The sequence below is a fragment of the Copadichromis virginalis genome, linkage group LG12 (assembly GCF_057382275.1).
Source record: "Copadichromis virginalis isolate Kocher_CV1m ecotype Utaka linkage group LG12, C_Virginalis_male_GT1.1, whole genome shotgun sequence".
Lineage (NCBI taxonomy): Eukaryota > Metazoa > Chordata > Actinopteri > Cichliformes > Cichlidae > Copadichromis > Copadichromis virginalis.
Window position 1 is genome coordinate 17,151,857 of NC_140629.1, and position 17,890 is coordinate 17,169,746.

The 17,890-nt window shown below is 45.9% G+C and overlaps 2 protein-coding genes across 4 annotated transcripts in view; one reads left to right on the forward strand and one right to left on the reverse strand.

Moving 5' to 3' along the window:
* The window catches only part of bmp1a (bone morphogenetic protein 1a), a 29,840-nt gene extending 27,764 nt beyond the window's left edge, over positions 1 to 2,076 (forward strand). For both annotated transcript variants that reach the window (XM_085475051.1, XM_085475052.1), the window contains exon 20: positions 812 to 2,076. In XM_085475051.1, the coding sequence (XP_085331177.1) occupies positions 812 to 946 (135 nt within the window). In that variant the 3' untranslated portion in view covers positions 947 to 2,076. The remainder of the gene's footprint in view (positions 1 to 811) is intronic.
* An 852-nt stretch (positions 2,077 to 2,928) lies between these two features.
* Positions 2,929 to 16,967, reverse strand: disp3 (dispatched RND transporter family member 3). 2 transcript variants are annotated; one of them, XM_085475049.1, is made up of 22 exons: positions 16,893 to 16,967; positions 16,565 to 16,654; positions 11,673 to 12,668; positions 11,373 to 11,592; positions 11,154 to 11,290; positions 10,923 to 11,057; positions 9,251 to 9,411; positions 8,922 to 9,061; positions 8,725 to 8,816; positions 8,452 to 8,616; positions 7,949 to 8,110; positions 7,714 to 7,860; positions 7,482 to 7,615; positions 7,218 to 7,387; positions 6,985 to 7,115; positions 6,522 to 6,706; positions 6,280 to 6,406; positions 5,984 to 6,129; positions 5,721 to 5,880; positions 5,496 to 5,609; positions 5,234 to 5,406; positions 2,929 to 5,149 (listed from the first exon to the last, which is right to left on the reverse strand). In XM_085475049.1, exons 3-22 carry the CDS (start codon positions 12,658 to 12,660, stop codon positions 4,793 to 4,795), a joined length of 4,044 nt encoding a protein of 1,347 aa, XP_085331175.1. In that variant the 5' UTR covers positions 12,661 to 12,668; positions 16,565 to 16,654; positions 16,893 to 16,967; the 3' UTR covers positions 2,929 to 4,792. The 2 variants fall into 2 exon arrangements, with proteins under 2 accessions (XP_085331175.1, XP_085331174.1); XM_085475048.1 differs by having other exon boundaries at positions 16,565 to 16,666; positions 16,893 to 16,962.
* Positions 16,968 to 17,890: the final 923 nt, after the last annotated feature.

Here is a 17,890-nt window from a genome sequence, read left to right on the forward strand (position 1 = left end):
CGGGGAGCAGCTCCTCAATCAAGTTTCCTTTTATAAAACAGGTTGAAATAAACTGACACAGTTCAGTCCAAAGTAGAGTAAAAACTCATTACGTTGTGGGGGAGGTTTACTTTCAGCCCCGAGGCTTTTCTCAGTTACACAGTAGATTGTTTCTGGGTCTACAATAAAATAGAATGGGCCGCTTTCTTCTTGTTTAAAATCCCTTTCCCAATAAACCAAGACTTACAGGGCGTTATGTTGTGGCGAATTTTCACCGGCGGCTTTAATCGGCAGTCCGGTGTGTTTACAGTTGGTTGCGCGGGCTTTGACTGCTCTGACACTGCAACGCTCGTCTTTGTGACAACCACAGGGCAGCTGATTCGGCGCCTTAACTAATGATTGCTCGAATTAATTTTTTAAAATCAATTTTCACATGATAATGGTGTTCTGAAAAACACTTAGGTCAAATGTTTCATATTTTTGTGCTCACGTAATGCAATTACCTCTTTTTGAAGCATGTGTGTAGCAACACATTATATGGCTCTATTCAGGGAAGAAATAAGCTTTCTGCAGCGGTGCACTTCAATATGAAGCTCAAGAAAAAAACAAACAAAAGGGGAAAAAAAAAAAAAGAAGAGGAGAAAGCTGCAGAAGGCTAGTCTTGGACCTAGACCCTCACATGGCCCCTGGCTTTTACAGCAGTACCAGTCAAGAAGCTCTCTGTCAGACTCACTGATTGGACTTCAGCATGTGTGAAGTCCTTTTAGTTTGAATTGAAGTTCAGGGAAGCAGAAAGCCACAAACGAATCTGTTGTTTTGTCCCTCCTGACAGCCTCCAGAGGAGATCTACTCGGCCGGTGACTCCATTGTGATCAAGTTCCACTCCGACGACACAATCAACAAAAAGGGATTTCACGTCCGCTACACCAGCACCAAGTTCCAGGACACACTGCACTCACGCAAGTGACCAGCGGAGGCCAGAAGGGGCCGTGCAGGGCAAAGGGGCAAACGGAGGGGCCCCCAAGGGAGGCGCCAGCCAGACGCTCGGATCCCTTCGGCCAACAAAATGAATCAGACACGACAGAACAGCCGCAAGACCACCAACCGCACCTCAGCTCCTAGGGGCTCTAGCTCCCCCCACAGACTGTGAGGAGTAAAAGCCATTCTGCAGTACACCTTGTTTTTACCTTTCTATGGTTAGGATTGGGGTGGGAGGGTGGATGTCTGCTTTAGGTGGACAGTAGGGGAAAATGTATTGACCCAATACCACCAGATATGTTTTTTTTTTTGTTTGTTTGTTTTTTTTTATTGTTCTTTTTTTTTTCTTCTTTTTTTAAATACATGCCGAGAAAGGCACAAAGGAAAACAGTGGATTCTCAGGACCTGTAGGAAGGCGGGCATCAGCTGGACAGATCCCTGCTTTTGTCAGGCCAGCCTGCCACATGCAAGGGGAGGAGAAGAAGAGGAGGAGGCATATGGGGAACATCTCCTGCACTCCTCAGTAAAGGCTCTCTTCACCTCACTCTCCTCTCATCCCTTTGATTCAAGGATTCCTATCCATAAGAGGATTAAAAGGACTTGACTTGAGATATCGATACTGTATGTCAGTCAAGTGCATGTAATTCCAAGGCAAGGAGGAAAACGGTACTGTGACAACACCAGCATTTGTAATTGGCTTTGTCCTGACAACCAGCGGCAAGATTCTCGTTGTTACCATTAACAAGAAAATGTAGGAATCTGTTATCTTATCAAAGGACTAATAAATGAAATGTGGTCCATATCTTCTGGTTGGTAATTGCTTGCCTGATGATTGGCTATTACTGTACCTCCGTGTATAAAGTAATGTTTGATCTTTCAAAGGGAACGTGTGCTTTTCTCAGCTCGAACCAGTTAGCACTTTACAGTGAATTGTTCCAAAATCATGAGCTTATGGAATTTTGTGAAATGCAATGCCAGTTCACTTGTTTTTAAATGCATTTTATCTCTTATTCTGTTATTATATATATATTTTTTTTGTAATTGCTCCATTTAGTTCCTCAGGCATACTTGAACATTGTGTGTGCCCTGTAACATGGGGTAATAAAGATATGACTTATGTTTCCGTGTTGATTTACACGTCTGATGTAAAATAATTTCTCTCCAGAGAAAATGCCTTTTTCTTGCTACAATGAAGTATTTCTCAAGAACCAAATGAGCCTGGGTATTTATTGTCATAGTGATTACATATATAATGTAATGGGGGGGAGGTATTTCTGAAGTTAGCCTTATAATTGCCTTCCAATGTATAGCCAATGGTCAGTGTTGAATATACTTTGTTGCTCACTTCCTTCCTTCTCTTTATTTATTATTCAGCACCATGTTGCATGAGCCTTGTGTGGCCTGACACACTTGTTTGATGACTGACCTTTTATCCATACTGCTAATTGAGCTCAGCTCTGTAAACCTGTTTTTTAGGCCACTGTAGTTAAATTGTGTTCTGGCAGAGATTACCCAGGACGTGCAAGACGGAGTAACAGACCAGAGGACTTGAATGCTCCCTGTTTGAAGTAAGTTTGTTGAAGAACCTTTGCAAACACAGGAAAAGAACAGTCAAATATAAACAGACTATCTCTTATTCATATTATCTGTTATTCAGTATTTATAGACGGGAGCTTTTTCATTCCAGACGACAGTAGCAAAGCATTTGCTTTTCCACTTTGCTAAATATTCATTCCTCTACATGTAACATCACTCTCCCTCTGATTATTCCATTACTCTCCTATTGTTTTTTTTTTCTTTCCATGAAAATATGAGGAGCAGAGCGATGTTGCTGAACAAAAAAAAAACTGCTCGAGTGCCTGACAGTAGGCCCTTTACTTAACAAAAGTACTGCACATACATAAATGTGTAACAAGACTGCAGGCTTGGAGAGATCTTTTTACAAACAAAACAAAAAAGTACCATGTAAATTAATAGACATGGCTATAGGTGGGTATAAATAAACATAAGTAGAGATACATCTCAATATTTCTCATTATTTTATATCTCAAGAGTTATTGAAATAAGTAGAAAGAGATTGAGAATAGCATTAGATAGATAGCTAGATGGGTATTGAGAGAGATCTCTATAAAGATGGGTTGGAGAGAGAAAGAGCTATCGACAAATGAAGGGGTAGCGAGAGAGATATCAATAGATGGTAGACAGAAATAACAGATGTCGATATCAAGCTCGATACATCTAGGTACCCTACAAGAAGCACTGCGGTAATAAAAAAAAGAAGGAAATGAATGTGAAAGGTACGCAGACATTCAAACACTCCCCTTCATTCACAGTGGAAATTAAAGTCTCTCCAGAACAAAAGTCAACGGGTTTTTTTCCCTTCTAATTTTACTCCTATTTGTTCTCATCTTCCTACATCCATTTCCATCACGCTGAGTAGAAAATACCTCTTTGTGTAGAACAGCGTCCCTTTATTTAATAACCAGCATGAAACATTAATGCAATTCATTGTTTCATCTGACCTCTTTCATATGAGTTATTAACAGCCGCCCAGAGATGCGACGCATCTACAGTAGCTCTCCCGGTAATTATGTGATTATAAGCCAACAGCGACAGGCCGTCATCCCGCCGCTCCGTTACATAACCGTGCAGGAGGAAGGAAAACAAAAAGAAAAGACCCCGAGCTTTTCTGCACCTGTTTTATTTGACATCCACGAGTAACAACACGCACATAAACCAGAATTTACTGCTCCTGCTGCAGTCGGCCCCTCTCCCCCGACCGTTACGTTGTGCGGTTTGACAAATGGCCGTCACCTTCACTGTGGGGCAGAGTGGAGACGCTATTGAGTGGTGCTCTGAATTGTGGGAGAACCGAGCAGGTTACAGTGAGAGGCTGTGAGTGTGGCGGAGGGCTTGTGGAGGGTACACCTGAGGAGCTGATAAAAGGTCTCTTTTAACCCAATGACAAAAATAGACACCTTGAAGCATTTTGTAAGATCTGAGATAAAACGAAGTCACAAAAGAGGAAAGTGACTTGTGCTAAATATTGGCTTTGAGAGTTCTTCTAAACGTGTGTGTGTTGGCAGCATCCAAAGCTCAGTTCAGAATGAGTAAGAGCAGCATACGCAGACATTTACATCATCTTACATTACATTTAACATAAAAACAGAGTATAAATTTGGTTTATAGAACTTTTAATCCAGCCACAGTGGGACATCATAAGCTCTGATACAAATGTGGCTGAAAAATCACATTCAGTGCAAAATCGAGACAAAGAAAACAAAACGACGAATAAAAAAAAAAAAACCCAAAGAAACATTCTGATGCTTCACAACATGGCCACGTATCAAAGTGAACCATTAACACTGGTCTTCACGGACATCGCAGCGCTGCGCTGTGTCAGTGTTCACAAAAGCAGGTCACAGAACAGTCAGCAACTCTTCACAACTCAATAAGTAACACAGATGAAAATTGTGACTCAGTCAGTGTTTCCCAACAATTACTCCATCATCTAGGGCTGAAGATGAAGGGGGGGAAACAAACCAAAAACAGCTCGTGTGAATCAGAAATCAACCTACTATTATGAGTCACATATTCAGTTACACTAGATTTTAAAAAGAGACACCCAGAGTGGGGATTTTTTCCCCCTCTATACTTTACAATCCACTGATCAATACAAGTGAGAACAAAGAAAAAAAACTGTGATAACTCTGACATCTTTGTGCTGTAAAGTATGTAACCGTGTACTGAGCCGTTGTTCCACAAACATGGAAGAAAGAAAATAGTTCTCACAGGTTGCATACAGAGGAACGCCTCTGTGTGACATCAGTAGTGTTTATGTGGTGAGTGACTGCCAGGCCATGGCACCCAGCTGTCCCCCGACCCACCACAGAGCTGCTCCCAAAGAGGCGGTTGCCATCACAGCCAGGCTGGCCTTGAGTACAGCGCCTGGGTGTCTGCTGAAGCGGGCCGGGGCCACGCAGGCCAACGTGGCCACAGTCACGGTCAGGGTGTACAAAATGGAGACGGCCGTGTTAATGGCCACAATCTGGCCGAACTTGGCGAAAGGCACAATGACACAAAAGAAGAGAGGGACTGTGGAGATCGCTGTGGTGACAGCGCTGGACACTATGGCAACACCCACATGGTTCACTGCCTCCAGAGTCCGCCTCTGCCTCTCGGCCTGAGGCTCCTGCGAATAAAACAGAGATTTAAAAAGTGCAGACTCTTAAAAAAAACACGCTGTGGTCAATTTGAAATTAGAATAGTCGCGTACCAAGTTATGAGAAGGCATAGAAGGTGTGGTCTCCCCAGCCAGAAGGTATCCCTCCACCAGGTGTAGACAGTAATCCACCGAGGATCCAACAAGTATTGACAGAGAAATTGCCTCCACTGCTCCCATCTCCCATCCCAGCCAATACATGAGCGCCACTACCAGACAGATCACCCCTATTCAAGACCAAAAACATGAGGGAAATGCACTCTTGGTTATTTGAAAACATCACTTTCAAATGTAAATATGTTAGTGCGGCTCTTACCGAGAATGGTCACGAGCACGGGCAGCAGCAGCAGAGGATGTGCGGTAAACACAGAAACAGCTGCCACGCAGATGGCCAGAGACAGCAGCAGACTCCAGAGGGCACTCTCCACACCTACAACAGGACCAGAGGGCAGCACTTTCGGCATTTTTATCTGTCTCCAGTTTTAGAAAAGGAAAAAACAAACACTGCATCTCTTTGACATCTGCTCCACCTCTCACTTGCCTATGATTTCCATGAAGATCTGCTTCCAGTGCTCACACGTCTGGAAGCCTCTTTGCAGAGAAGAGGTCTGCGGGAGAGTTGCGAGCTGCTCCTGGATGAAGTTCTCCCACTGCAGGAAATCGGAATACGTCTGAAATGAGGATTTTCCCTTGTATGTGGTCTTACAAGGGAGGAGGAGGAAGAGAGAGAGAGAGAGAGAATTAAGGCGTTGCGGCAACTCTGAAACCGACGGCGGTTTGTCGCATGGAGATGAAGAGACTTACAGATTCGAAGGCCATGGACAGCCAGCGGACCTTCCCTCCATGCATTCCCACCGCTCCATGGGACAGCTGCCCTGGGAGCAGGTTGGGTTCAGGGAGAGAGTGGCACTCGGGATGAAGAAGAGGCAGAATGGAAGATAGCTTGTTGCCTGTGAGGAACAGCAGACTTTTTAGCCTGCGTGCTGTCAAATCAGAAGGCCTAACCTTGCTGATTTGACTTTATACTACTTTTTTGTGCCACAAAAAAACCCCACATTTGAAAAGTTACTTTCCCTTCCCATCAGATAAGCAAATGTTACCTGACGGCAAGCACTGTGCTCCTCCCGGCTTTACGAGCTGTGTGTTTGCACTAACAGCTTTGCAGATTTTGCAAAGATGCCCCATCTCCTGGAAAATATCAAAGTCTGGATCCAGTATAATGCTGCCCTTTGGAGAGAATCAAACAACAAATTTACAACGGTGAGAAAGTCCTTTTAAAATCCGGTGCAGCGTTCCTCCAGTCGACAGTTTAAGATGCATGTGGCGCAGGTGTGACCATCACCATATCTCCAATCACGTGGTTGTCCCTGCGCTCGGTTCGGTTCACTCCCAGGATCCCAAACACAAGGAAAACCATGGCTCCGGTGTCGACCAGAGGACGCACCGCCGGTTGGCCGCACACACCGCCGCTGCACGGATTGAAGCCAAACGTTTTGGATGGTTTCGTTTTGGCAGCAGATGAGGGATCTTTGAAAATAGAAGCAAAGAAAACCCTTTCAACCACGTTTATTTATACGGGGCAAAAATATCTGCATAACTGGTGCACTGTGAAAAGAAAAAAAAAAACTCTCCAGAGGATTCACTTTAAGAGGAGAAGTCACATCAGTGCGTTTTCTCTGTAGTTAAGACTCAGCTAAATGACAGGAAAAAGACATTTGTGCAGCGTGACTCATGCGGAGTGAGAACTGTTTTCCTGATGCTAACAAACAGTCTTTATGCTTATCATGAGATGCTTGCTCGCTCACCGCTGGGAAAAAACGTATAAAAGCTTCCCCGTGAAGGTCCATCAGGCCCAGAGCTAATGCCACAGCCTGGCGGGTTGACACACACGCGGCTGGGATGAGGTCTCAGGCGGCACTGAGCAAAGTACAACTTCCTAAAGGGAAAAAGCAGAGCTGAAAAATGACAGATTTCCCCACTAAAACAACCTGACAGCCTGTCTCAGTCTCTGTTTTACATTCTTCCTTTGTGCCTTCACCTGCTGTGCTGCTGTGGGGATGATGCTACATAAAAGGAAAAATCTGGCGTCCAGCCATGACGAGGATCACACGAGCCGGACGTGATCATCCAGCTGTCGTACGGGAGGTATACGTGGGAAACACACACTGTCATTCTGGCGGTGTAATTGCCATGGGGCTGATTAAAAGCCTATTCAAATAAAGCAAGATTAGTTGTAAGCTGCTTTAGTGGGACTCGAATTATTACCAATATAATCAGGTTGGCTTTTTTCCTGCTCTCACACCTGGAATGATGACACCTCACGCTCTGTGCTGCACATCTTCCACGGGGACGGGATGCTGGCGTTAAGGGAGAAGCGGTAAATGGTTGTAGAGGCTCCGTGGTCTAACTTTGATACGTACACTGTCACAAGAGGGCCTTGAAAAAGGTACAAAGGTCAGGATTTTAAAGACAGGAAACAGGGCTTAAATGAGAAAAGGGCTGGGTTTGGGTTTTTTTATGTGCTGGGTTTTTACCTGTTTGGTTAGTGAGTGAGTCCCGTTTCACTCCACTCGGAGCAGCAGTGGGAGTTGTCCTGCTCGGCCTCTGCTGATGTGTAGGATACAAAAATGCAGACGAGGGAGCATGGGTGGGAAGTGGGTGGGGTTTTTCCATGAACACACCTGCAGGACACGACATGTTTTTGTTTTTTTTTCTTTTGATATTCGTTCCAGATCTAAGAAGTTAACCGAGTTGTGCTTCCACTCTTACCTGAGCACATGGGACAGGAGATGCCTTGGCCGCTGAGGTTGCTCCGCAGAGCCAGCAGACTCTGGAGGTTTGTATCTTGGCGGAAAAGAAGGGGAGCGTGAGTGGCCGGCCTCAGGAGACAACAGAAGGCAGCTGAGAAGACCAGAACCAGGAGAAAGACACCTGGGCCAGAAGGGAGATGAACAAACAACGACAGAAAAGAGGGTTTGATAGAACAGTTGTGGGACAGATCAGCAGTGAGGATCAATTACAGTCACTCCCAAAGAGTGTGGTTGAATCCTTCATGAGAATGCTTTGCACTCACTCTGACAGGCAGAATCCCCTCGGGGCAAACAGAGATTACAGAATTTCTACAATAATTCTTACTTAAGCCTGAGGTGACTCTCACATCTAAACCAAACATTAAGAGCTCTGCACACAATATCTTAGAAGCCCCAACCGCTGAGTTTTGGGATATAAATTGATGTTGTCTTTGCAAGTTCTGAGTTAAGATTAAATCTCACCTAGAACAGTTTTCCGTCGCTCCACAACCGGCTTAGCCACTAAGTGCTTCAAGGCCCACTGAAGATTGGTGCTCACCACACCCACGTGCCGCTGCCCCGGAGGGGACAGAGGTGTCTCGACCGACAGGGACAGGATGGCCGCATCGCCATCTGTGTCGCAGAAGCCTGGCAGAGACGAAGGAAAAGATCCTCAGAGGTGCCCCGCGAGACACATTCTTACAACCAATCCCCCTGCCAGCCTTCATTCCGATGCTAGGCAGATAATAATCTCACCTGGCTCCATTTCCACTGACAGAAGAGCCACATCATCATCCTCATCCGACAAAGGGCTGTGGTTCGCCGACAGGCCCGAAAACAGCTTCCAGCTTCGCGGGGTGGAGAGTTTAGGGGGAGAGAGAGAGAGACAGCTGAGGGGGATTAGATCTGGGTGGGTGTCACGCAGCACAAAAAGTAAGGAAGCAAAAGCTTACCAGCTCAACCAGGCATGTTCACGAGGCTCCACAAACTGTGTCCAGATACAAAGGGCAGCAGGCATCAAGACAGACACCCAAAGCCAGCAGCAGCTGACGATGAGAGCCATGAATAGGCCGAAGTCATGCACGGCTGGGATCTGAGTGTCAGGTGAACAAAGCGCAGTGTAAAGGACCTTGAAACATTCAATTTGTGCTTATCGTGGGAAAAATGGTTGTCTGCTGAGAGAGGCACTTCTATTCACCCACTGTAGGAGAGTCATTTATACACCCTGTACATGTCCTATTAAGCGCTGTTATTTTCTTTTCTTTCTCAGTTTCATAATTACCTGAGAGAAGGTGTTAGCGGCATAAGCGGCCGCAGTCGTGAAGGAGGTCAGAAATGTCGCTCGGCCAGCTGTTTTAATTGTGTAGATCATTCGCTGCTGCGGCTGATGCAAATGAGAAGCCTGTCTGAAAGTGCTGATGAACACAAACACATCATCCACCCCTGAGAGATGAAGGGTAGACAAAAGGAGGACTTCTTAGCACAACTCATGACAAAGAGTTGTAGTTTTCCTCATTTCAGAGCAATAGCTCCACGTAGCATTCACATACAGCTGAGAGTCAGAAAATAAAAAGGTCATTATGTTTGCATCTTGTGCGCGAAATCAGCTAAAGCCTGCAGCTTGTTAGTTTAGCGTGAAAAGCCTGGAAATGGGAGCTAGATGGGGACCTACGAGACGCAGAGAAATACAGTGAATTTTCACAGTGAAGTCAGTCATTAACACTTATACATTGTGTACAATTACTCTGCACACAACACAGCTTTACTACAGCATGTTATATGGAGGGGATTATGGTTTTATGGGGGATTGTGCCATTTGCTTAACTGGTGACAAGACTCCACTTGTCACCAGTAGTAATTAAATCCCCTGTAAAAGTACAAGGTGGCACTTTTACATTTTAATGAGATTTAGTGGTTCTGAGAGGCAGTTTTTTTTTTAACTTTAGACCCAGCCAGGCTTGTGGCTTCTTCTTCAATTCTGTATTTAGGTGTAGCTAAGCCAAGCTTGCCTTGAGCTTCACATACGATTACGTATAACATTATAACCACTGACAGGTGGTAACACTGATCATCTCTTCATCATGGCACCTGTTAGTGGACGAGTTATATTAGGGAGCAAGTGAACATTGGTCCTTTAAGTAGATGTGTAAGAAACATAAGGATTTGAGTGAGTTTCAAAGTGTGCTGGCTAGATGACTGGCCAGAGCATCTCCAAAACAGCAGCTATCGTGGGGTGCTCCCGGTCTGCAGTGCTCAGTATCTATCAAAAATGGTCCAAGAAACAGTGGTGAACCAGCAACAGGGTCATGGACAGCCATGGTTCAGTGATGAACATGAGAAGCGAACACTGGCCCGTGTGGTCTGATCCAACAGAGAAGCTACTGCAGCTCAAATTGCTCTAAAAGCTTAATGGTGGCTCTGATAGAAAGGTGTCAAAATACACGGTGCATTGCAGTTTGTTGCAAATGGGGCTGCGTAGCAACAGACCAGTCAGGGTGCCCATGCTGACTCTTGCAGACCATGTACATCCTTTCATGGAAACGGTATTCCCTAATGGCCGTGGCCTCTTTCAGCAGGATAATGCATCATGCCACAAAGCAAAAACAGATCAGGAATGGTTTGAGGAAGAAAAACATGATTTTGTGGTGTTGACCTGGCTTCCAAGGCCCCCAGATTTCAATCCAATCAAGCATCTGTCCAATGTGCTGGTGAAACACGTCCGATCCATGGAGGCTATGCAGCACAACTTACAGAGTTTGCTGCTAACATCATGGTCTAGAGGAATCCATGCCTCGCTGGGTCAGGGCTTTTTTGGCATCAAAAGGGGGACCAACACATTATTAGGTAGGTGGTCATAAGGCTGTTCAGTGTATTTTACAAACCCCAAAGTGGCATCAATCTTCATAAACACAAAGTGTTTTACAAAATGTCAAACTATTGCTTAAACGACTTACCGATACCGATAATAACAAACGCTGCAACTCCGTTGAGAATGCCCAGGTACCTCACGCCAAACACGACGTGGTATAAGAAAAGAGCCATCAGGCAGCTCAGTCCGATGCTAGCAAGTCCAAAGAAAGTCAAAAAGACTGCGCAGAGACAAGAAGAAGCTTGTAAATATTTCTGCGCCTTCAAACAGAAACATGTACACACATCGATGTAAGTGAAATACGGGGATACTGTACCAGAAAAGGAGGTAAGGACGTAGACAAGCACAGTAATACAGGCTCCGCTGACCACAGCCAGCATCATGTCATTGTGGAAGGTGTGTCTCACCTCGTCATCAAACAGCTCTGTTCCCCCATATAGCACCTTTACCTGACTGGAACAGGTCACACAGACAAAACAACTTTGAGTGTTTGCAATAGCATTCAGTACCTGTGAATACGAGAGTTTTTACTGACCTGGTAGACTGGTTGGCCAGGATGTCTGCATATTGGACCACAAAGTTTTTGAAGCGTGCTCTCTGCTCATCCGCTCGGTCCTGCAGGGAGTAGTAGGACGGCAGAGGAGCTCCGAAGTGGATTTCACTGCGTAACAGGGATGAGAACAGATGCTCCGGGGACAGACTCTCATCCACGTACCAGTAAAACTGCGGGTGGGTAATGGCCAGGCCCAGAGAACCTGCACATGAGGAGAATCAGCAAAGTTAAGTTGGGCTACCCCAAGGAGTCATTCAAGCTTGAACTGGAATTTCAACCTGCCTTTAATATCAGCCAAGTCTGGGCCCATGCCATCATAGTAGATCTTGCCTCCTCTCTCACTGGGGTAGAGGTATGACAGGAGGGAGCTGGGTGGGGAGCAGTAGGACGGCCCCAGTGGCAGATCCCTCAGTAACTCCAGAGGCTTCCAGCAGAACTGATGAAACTGTGGGTGCTGCATGAGCAGCCGCTCAACTTGGTGTATCGTCTGCAGGCGCTCTGGAGTGAAGATGTTGCGCTCGCCTTTGCCTTGAGCCACAAACACCAGCTCAATCCTCCACAGAGCCTGGCTCTGTAAGTAGTAATTGGGAACAAATCTGCGCTTCCTAATGAGGGAAAAAGTTGAATTTCCATCCCCTAATCTCGCCTCTTCTTCCCCTTTTCCTGGATTTATGCTTTCATGCGTCCCCGTTTCCCCCTGACCCAGATGAGGCGCTGTCCTTTCATCTCTGCTTGCTGCTGCTCCTCTCTTCTGATGATCGCTGGCTTGTAAAGGGTCCCCTTGAGGAGCGGAGGACCCCGTGTCCTCATTATCCATCTTATTGAACACTTCCTTCCTGCCCAGCTTCTCAAGCAGAAGCTCTCGCAGCGCCTCAGACTCCATGATATCTATGTCTCGTCTGCGTCTGTCCCACGACCCCAGCTGAGTCTTTACGGCGATGGCGAGGGCGTCAAAACGTTCAGCTGAGAAGTGGCTGTGAACCTCAAAGGCACTGTAGGAGAGGTCTATGTCCAGAGGAGGGCAGTAGAGCAGCATGTAGGCAAAGAGGGCACATGGCAGCAGGACAGCTGCCCCTAAAACCGCCCCACTGGCCCAGGGTTGCGTGTAAACCCACCCCACTGCCTTCCACAGTCCACAAACCCAAGCATCCCCCGAGGACCAGCTCTGCTCCGCGGCGTGTGCTGCTCCATCCTCTTCCTCCAGCTCCTCCTCCTCTTCTCCACCACCCCAGCTGGTGTGAAACAGCAACGGCTCATCATCCACATCCATTGCGGCACCTGTCAGGGACACATAAGACCACTTGATCATCACTCACTTAACGTTATGGCTGTTGTCCACTTGGTCAGGTGAACATGAGCACAGCTGCGACAGAATGGGGGACAAGGCAACTTTGAAAGTTGTGCTCAGAGAGCAAGGACACGAGCGAATTAAGTCTATCCTGAAGCAGCTGGCGAGAAAGGCCGTCCACTGGTTGCTCGCATGGAGAAAATTGAGCGAGGGGGACCTTTTTCCCCCTTCTTGTTCTTCCCCTCAAGGGCTCGTAATAGAAAATGGCTGGCCGAGTCCTGCTTTAAGATGCTGATCACAAGAGCTTGGGGTGAGACGGGCTAAAAAGCTGTGATTTAATTCTTTTCTCTGCCAGCCCATGCAAGCCATTATCACCCGGAGAGCGTATACTAGTGGGGTTCTACATATGACCAGTCGATGCAGTAGTTTCCACCCTGCACCAAATTAAATCATCTCACTTGTCTAATTAGTGACAAGAAGAGTGAGCGGGGTATAAAGAGTTTATCTCCAGCGATGGGCAGCCTTCGACTAATCGTGTCAATAGGTGTCACTTTCCCCCCCCACCCCACCCCTACGCTTCTTTTCTCTCAGGCAAGACATTACAGACAGTTTGCATTCAAGTGGCAGTGAGTCTGCTAACTGCAGCAATTTATCTATTCTCTTTAGAACGATGCTTTAAGGTCAGCCAGGTAAGACATTGAATCATAATTATGTGTAAAAGATAGCTGTAGTCAGCTTTCTAGCTAGAGTGAAAAATCCATCATAAAAGAGAGAAGAAAGACTGTTGAAAGGCAAACCCTTAAGATGCCAAATGAACTGTAGGCGTGCTGATTTATGGGACAGTTTGTGCTCTTACATCTAAACGTAGTTGATTTCACGGTGGCAATAAAGGGAGTGCTCCACTCGGAACAGCCAGCCTCCTTGTGCGGCCACCGTGCAACAGTCAGACTCCGGCTCACAGACTGGGGGATGTATTTAACGGGCACATCATTAAAATCCTTTACCCTCCAGTTCCTCGCCCTTTGAGAGAAACACTTTTGATGTTCTCAAACATCCACCATGGTTTCACGCTGGATTTTACATTCAATAGATCTTAAAACCTGCGGAGTTGAAAGCAAGAGCTCCGCCCTGCATTTCACGTTCTTAGAAAAAAAGGCCAAATTTGGGACTTCTTTTAAAAATGGACAACACTTTGTTTTATTAAGCACCATGTCATCCAAGTGCACGAACAAGGGCACCGCTGCCCCTTTTAATGGGAGTGCAGATGGGGCGCGCGGTGTGAATGTGAGCTTCCCGCATTTTTAGAGGATAAACGCATTAATGGTGTTTGTTTGGTAGCTTTTTGTTTTTTAAGACAAAAGCTCAGGATGCATCACTAAACAAAAAGAAAACCATCTAATCATTCTTTTCAGTGACCTTTTTCTCTTAAACAACACAGACATATATTTTTAATATAACAAGGAAAAATAATTTGTTCCAAATTGCTGGTGTAATTTCAACTTATTATGACTCGTTATCTGCAGCCATCGTGGGCTATTATTCCATAATGAGTCCTATTATGTTGTTTTCCTCGAATGCTGACTTTTCCTCGTCAAATGCGTTTTCGGTCCAAGCGTCACTATTTTGCATTGAAAAACACGAAGAATTAAACTCGATATGATTCTGTACTTGGGGGGTAAATGAAATTGAATACAGCTACTAATTTTGGCAATTAGATTTTGGTAATCCTCTCTGCCCCCCTGCCCTCTCCTCTCAAGCATGTTTTGGTCGTGATGCTCTCAGCAGCAGATGAGAGGAGGCACACAGAGAAGTGCAGAAATATCATGCGAAGAGTGGGAAAGGGAGAGAAGAGAGAAGAGAAAAACGGGGAAGTGGGTGAAGAGACGGCGCAGCCCTCAGACATCAAACAAACCGTGGGCTCCTTGAAAATCTGTCAAAAAGAAATTTCTGCTGGTTAATAATTATGGGGGGGCAGCAGCACTACAGGTGCATCTTAGGGCCCGCTTCGTAAAAAAGCCTCACAAGCCGAGCAGATTAAAAACTAAGGATGTATGAATGAATTAGGAGAGTGAGGCAGGCTCAGTGCAAGCTCTGCCTGCTTTTTATGATCCCTCTACTGTCTACACGTGCCTCGCAGCGGCGTGCAGGTACAGTGAGGGAGAGATAACTACCCACGGCCTCGGGGACGCATCCTTTCGTCTCTTCGTGATGAGTCTGGCACTCCTTCGCATCCAGGAACATTGCGCCTCGTGTACAATAATTATGAGTGGAGTACATCTGCAAAGCACTGCGAGCGGTACGCAGCCTGGTATAACTAATGTGTTTACAAGCTGCCAGAACTGTTCAACGTCGCTTCTAAAAAAAAATCAATAGGAGAGAGCACCCGATTTAATCCACACCGGCGCAGGTGTGGATTAAAAAATAAGAATAAACTGGCATCGTGCTTTAAGTGTATGTTGGTGTAAAAGCAGTCTGCCATATGGCTGAGTGTATATTAAAGCTGCGTCGCTCTTAAAGGAGAGGATGTGGTTTTCTGTAATGCAGTTACATTGTGACAAATGAGACAGGTGAATGCACCAGGAGGCCTGGAGTGAAGTTGCACGTGCTGGGTTTTCAGGTGTAAAATTGTGTTAATTGTCTGAAAATGAATTTTTGATGCCTTTGACATCCCGCTTGCGTTCAGGCTCACGTGGGAACTTTGTAGCTTTTACATTTTTTTTTCCCAACAAGTGATGTTTGTGCTGTACCTGCCAGCTCGTTGGAAGCACAGCAGGTGTAGGTGATGGACAGAGCTGTCTCGTATGTCGTGTTCAGCGAGATGAGGGCATCCAGGATGATGAACTGGAAACCTAATGTACGCACGGCCTCTCCCGTGAAAACACAGATAAGCTCAGTGTCGGTGTTATTACCCTCCTTTACCTCTCTGGGTGATGTGAAGCCGGCGAGGTGTACGCTCCGAGCAATCCCCAGCTTGCTGTGAGCCTGAACCCTTCACATATCATCATTACTCTCAACATCTCTCTCAGCACTCTGTTTGCCCTCAATCTCTTGCCCTTTTCTTCCCATCAGTCTCGCTGCCTTTTTTTTTACCCCCACATCCCTATCCTGTCCACAAAGGTGAGAGATTTGTAACCTTCAATACTGATAGCACACACACACACACACGCACACACACACACATGCACACGCACACACACACATCCCTCCACCTTCCTCAGTTTATCTCCTCTTCATCTCATCCAATATGGATATCGCATGCTGCCTGCTGACCCACACACATTGAGCTTGGTGTAGGCTCAGCCAGCATAGCACCTCATTTAAAGGGGCATTGATTTCACCACTAGTGCTTTATGAATGTATTCCTTATGCATGAGCATTCAGCAGTGTGTTTATGGCAGACGTGCCTCCAATTCTATACACGCTCTCAATCTGTGCTTCAAATCAAACTCTCAAGGTCCATCTGCACCCAGCAGAGATGTTCGTTTTCTTATTGTCTTTGAATTCCTGCTCAAACTGAAGGCAAAGCGCAAAGCTCTGTGCATACAGTGTGAGGCATCCAGGGGATCTAAAATTCAGTTTCTCTCCCTCCCCTGAATGAAACTGAACACCAAAGCCTCATACTACACTGGAGGTAGTTTTTTCCCTCTATCTTGGCAGCATAAGAGGACATAGATAACAGTATGAAACCAATTTCGTACAACTTTCTAAAACAATTAGTGCACTTTATCTTTTATTTTCTAGATGAACAGCTTAAATGGTCTGCATTTCTTCAGCAATCAGCATCTCATATTCACATTTAATTTAAAGAAAAAAGAAAAGATCAGACAAAAACAATAAGCGATCCCATCAAAGCAAAAGAAATCTGCAACACAGGGGAGAGACTTACCTGAGGCTGATGAAACAAAAATTACAGGTGGGGCGATCAGGCCTGTTTGGTCCACTTGTAATGTGCTGAACTTGTGCTCTGTAATTTCATCTGCTCCACGCACTCATGTGGGGGGGAGAGAAATGATCAGTTAGTGTTTTAATGTCATAGTTAATAACTCATCAAGAGGCACACTGAGGGAGCCCTCAGCAGAGAAACCCACACAAAAACAAATCCACTATTCTCCCCTCACTCTGCAAGAATCCTCTAACCCCGGCAGTTCATAATGTGTTGTTTTCCTCTCCTTTTATGCTCCCCAGTCCTTTCTCTCCCTCCCCTCCTTTCTTACCCGGTTGTCGAGGCGACAGAGTCAGTGAGAGACATTTCTTCCCAGAAGCTCCTCTCTCTCTCTCCCATGGCTTTGTTCAGCCTGCTCTGCTGACTGGCTCAATAGTGTATGAGACACAAGGAGGGAAACGCAGCTCGAAAACCTCTCCGCACCTCCCGCGACAGGCTGGCGAGCCCGCGGGGATTTTTATACCACTGCAAAAATGTCACCGGAAAAAAATTCAAGCATCAGTCAGCTAGTTACGGGTGACCCAAAGGATGCAGTTGTCACGGTACCGCAGCCAAGCCCCCTCCCATCACATCAGAGTTGGTATGGTCTAGTCTAGTCTCAGTTGGTGGGGAGGTGGGGTGTGCTATAAGAGGGCAATAAGAATAACTGGTTACAGTGGGAGACAAAGTGCAGGCAATTTAAAATAATCACCTGAGAAAAAGGGTTTATTAGTTATTGCTTCATTTTCATTCTTCAGCGCCGACCGAGTGAATGAAGCTGCTCAGCCTGCTGTCCTCTGTTGTAAATGGTTTGACTGCTGTGTTATACAGCATCTCTAATATTTGGTGGAGGCTGTAAATTCAGCACCGATCTCAACTGTCATGTTTGCCTTGCTGTGCCAGTACTGCACTCTCCCGGACTGTAGTGCCCTCGCTCGCTCTCATCCAACATTAATGACCAGCACTCTCCTCACACCGCTACGTTCAACTCATCCATCACCTCGCTCCTCAACCCCTGTTCGTGTTTAACTTGGATTGCCTTGACATCAAAAGGTGACAATCCATCATCTAAATGAGAGCAGATAACTGTAGTGAAATTTCACTCTTTCTGTGGCATCGTGGAGTCAAACAGAGAAGAGAGGTTTGAAAAATGGGAAAGAGTGCGCGAGTGCTGAAATCCTGGAGGACACTTCATAGCTGCGCACTGTTTTCATCATGCTGGTGTAACTGTAACAGAGACATCTGTAAGAAAGACTTTTTCAGTTGCTCGAGATCAATATAGTGAAGAAG

Excerpts from the sequence above, each read along its gene's own strand:
- disp3 (XM_085475049.1), bottom strand. The coding sequence starts at position 12,660 with ATGGATGTGGATGATGAGCCGTTGCTGTTTCACACCAGCTGGGGTGGT. Across the intron at positions 5,881-5,983 it reads TGTCCATGGCCTTCGAATCT|ACCACATACAAGGGAAAATC; the intron begins GTAAGTCTCTTC and ends CTCCCTTGTAAG. Across the intron at positions 5,407-5,495 it reads CGTGCTCGTGACCATTCTCG|GGGTGATCTGTCTGGTAGTG; the intron begins GTAAGAGCCGCA and ends GGTCTTGAATAG.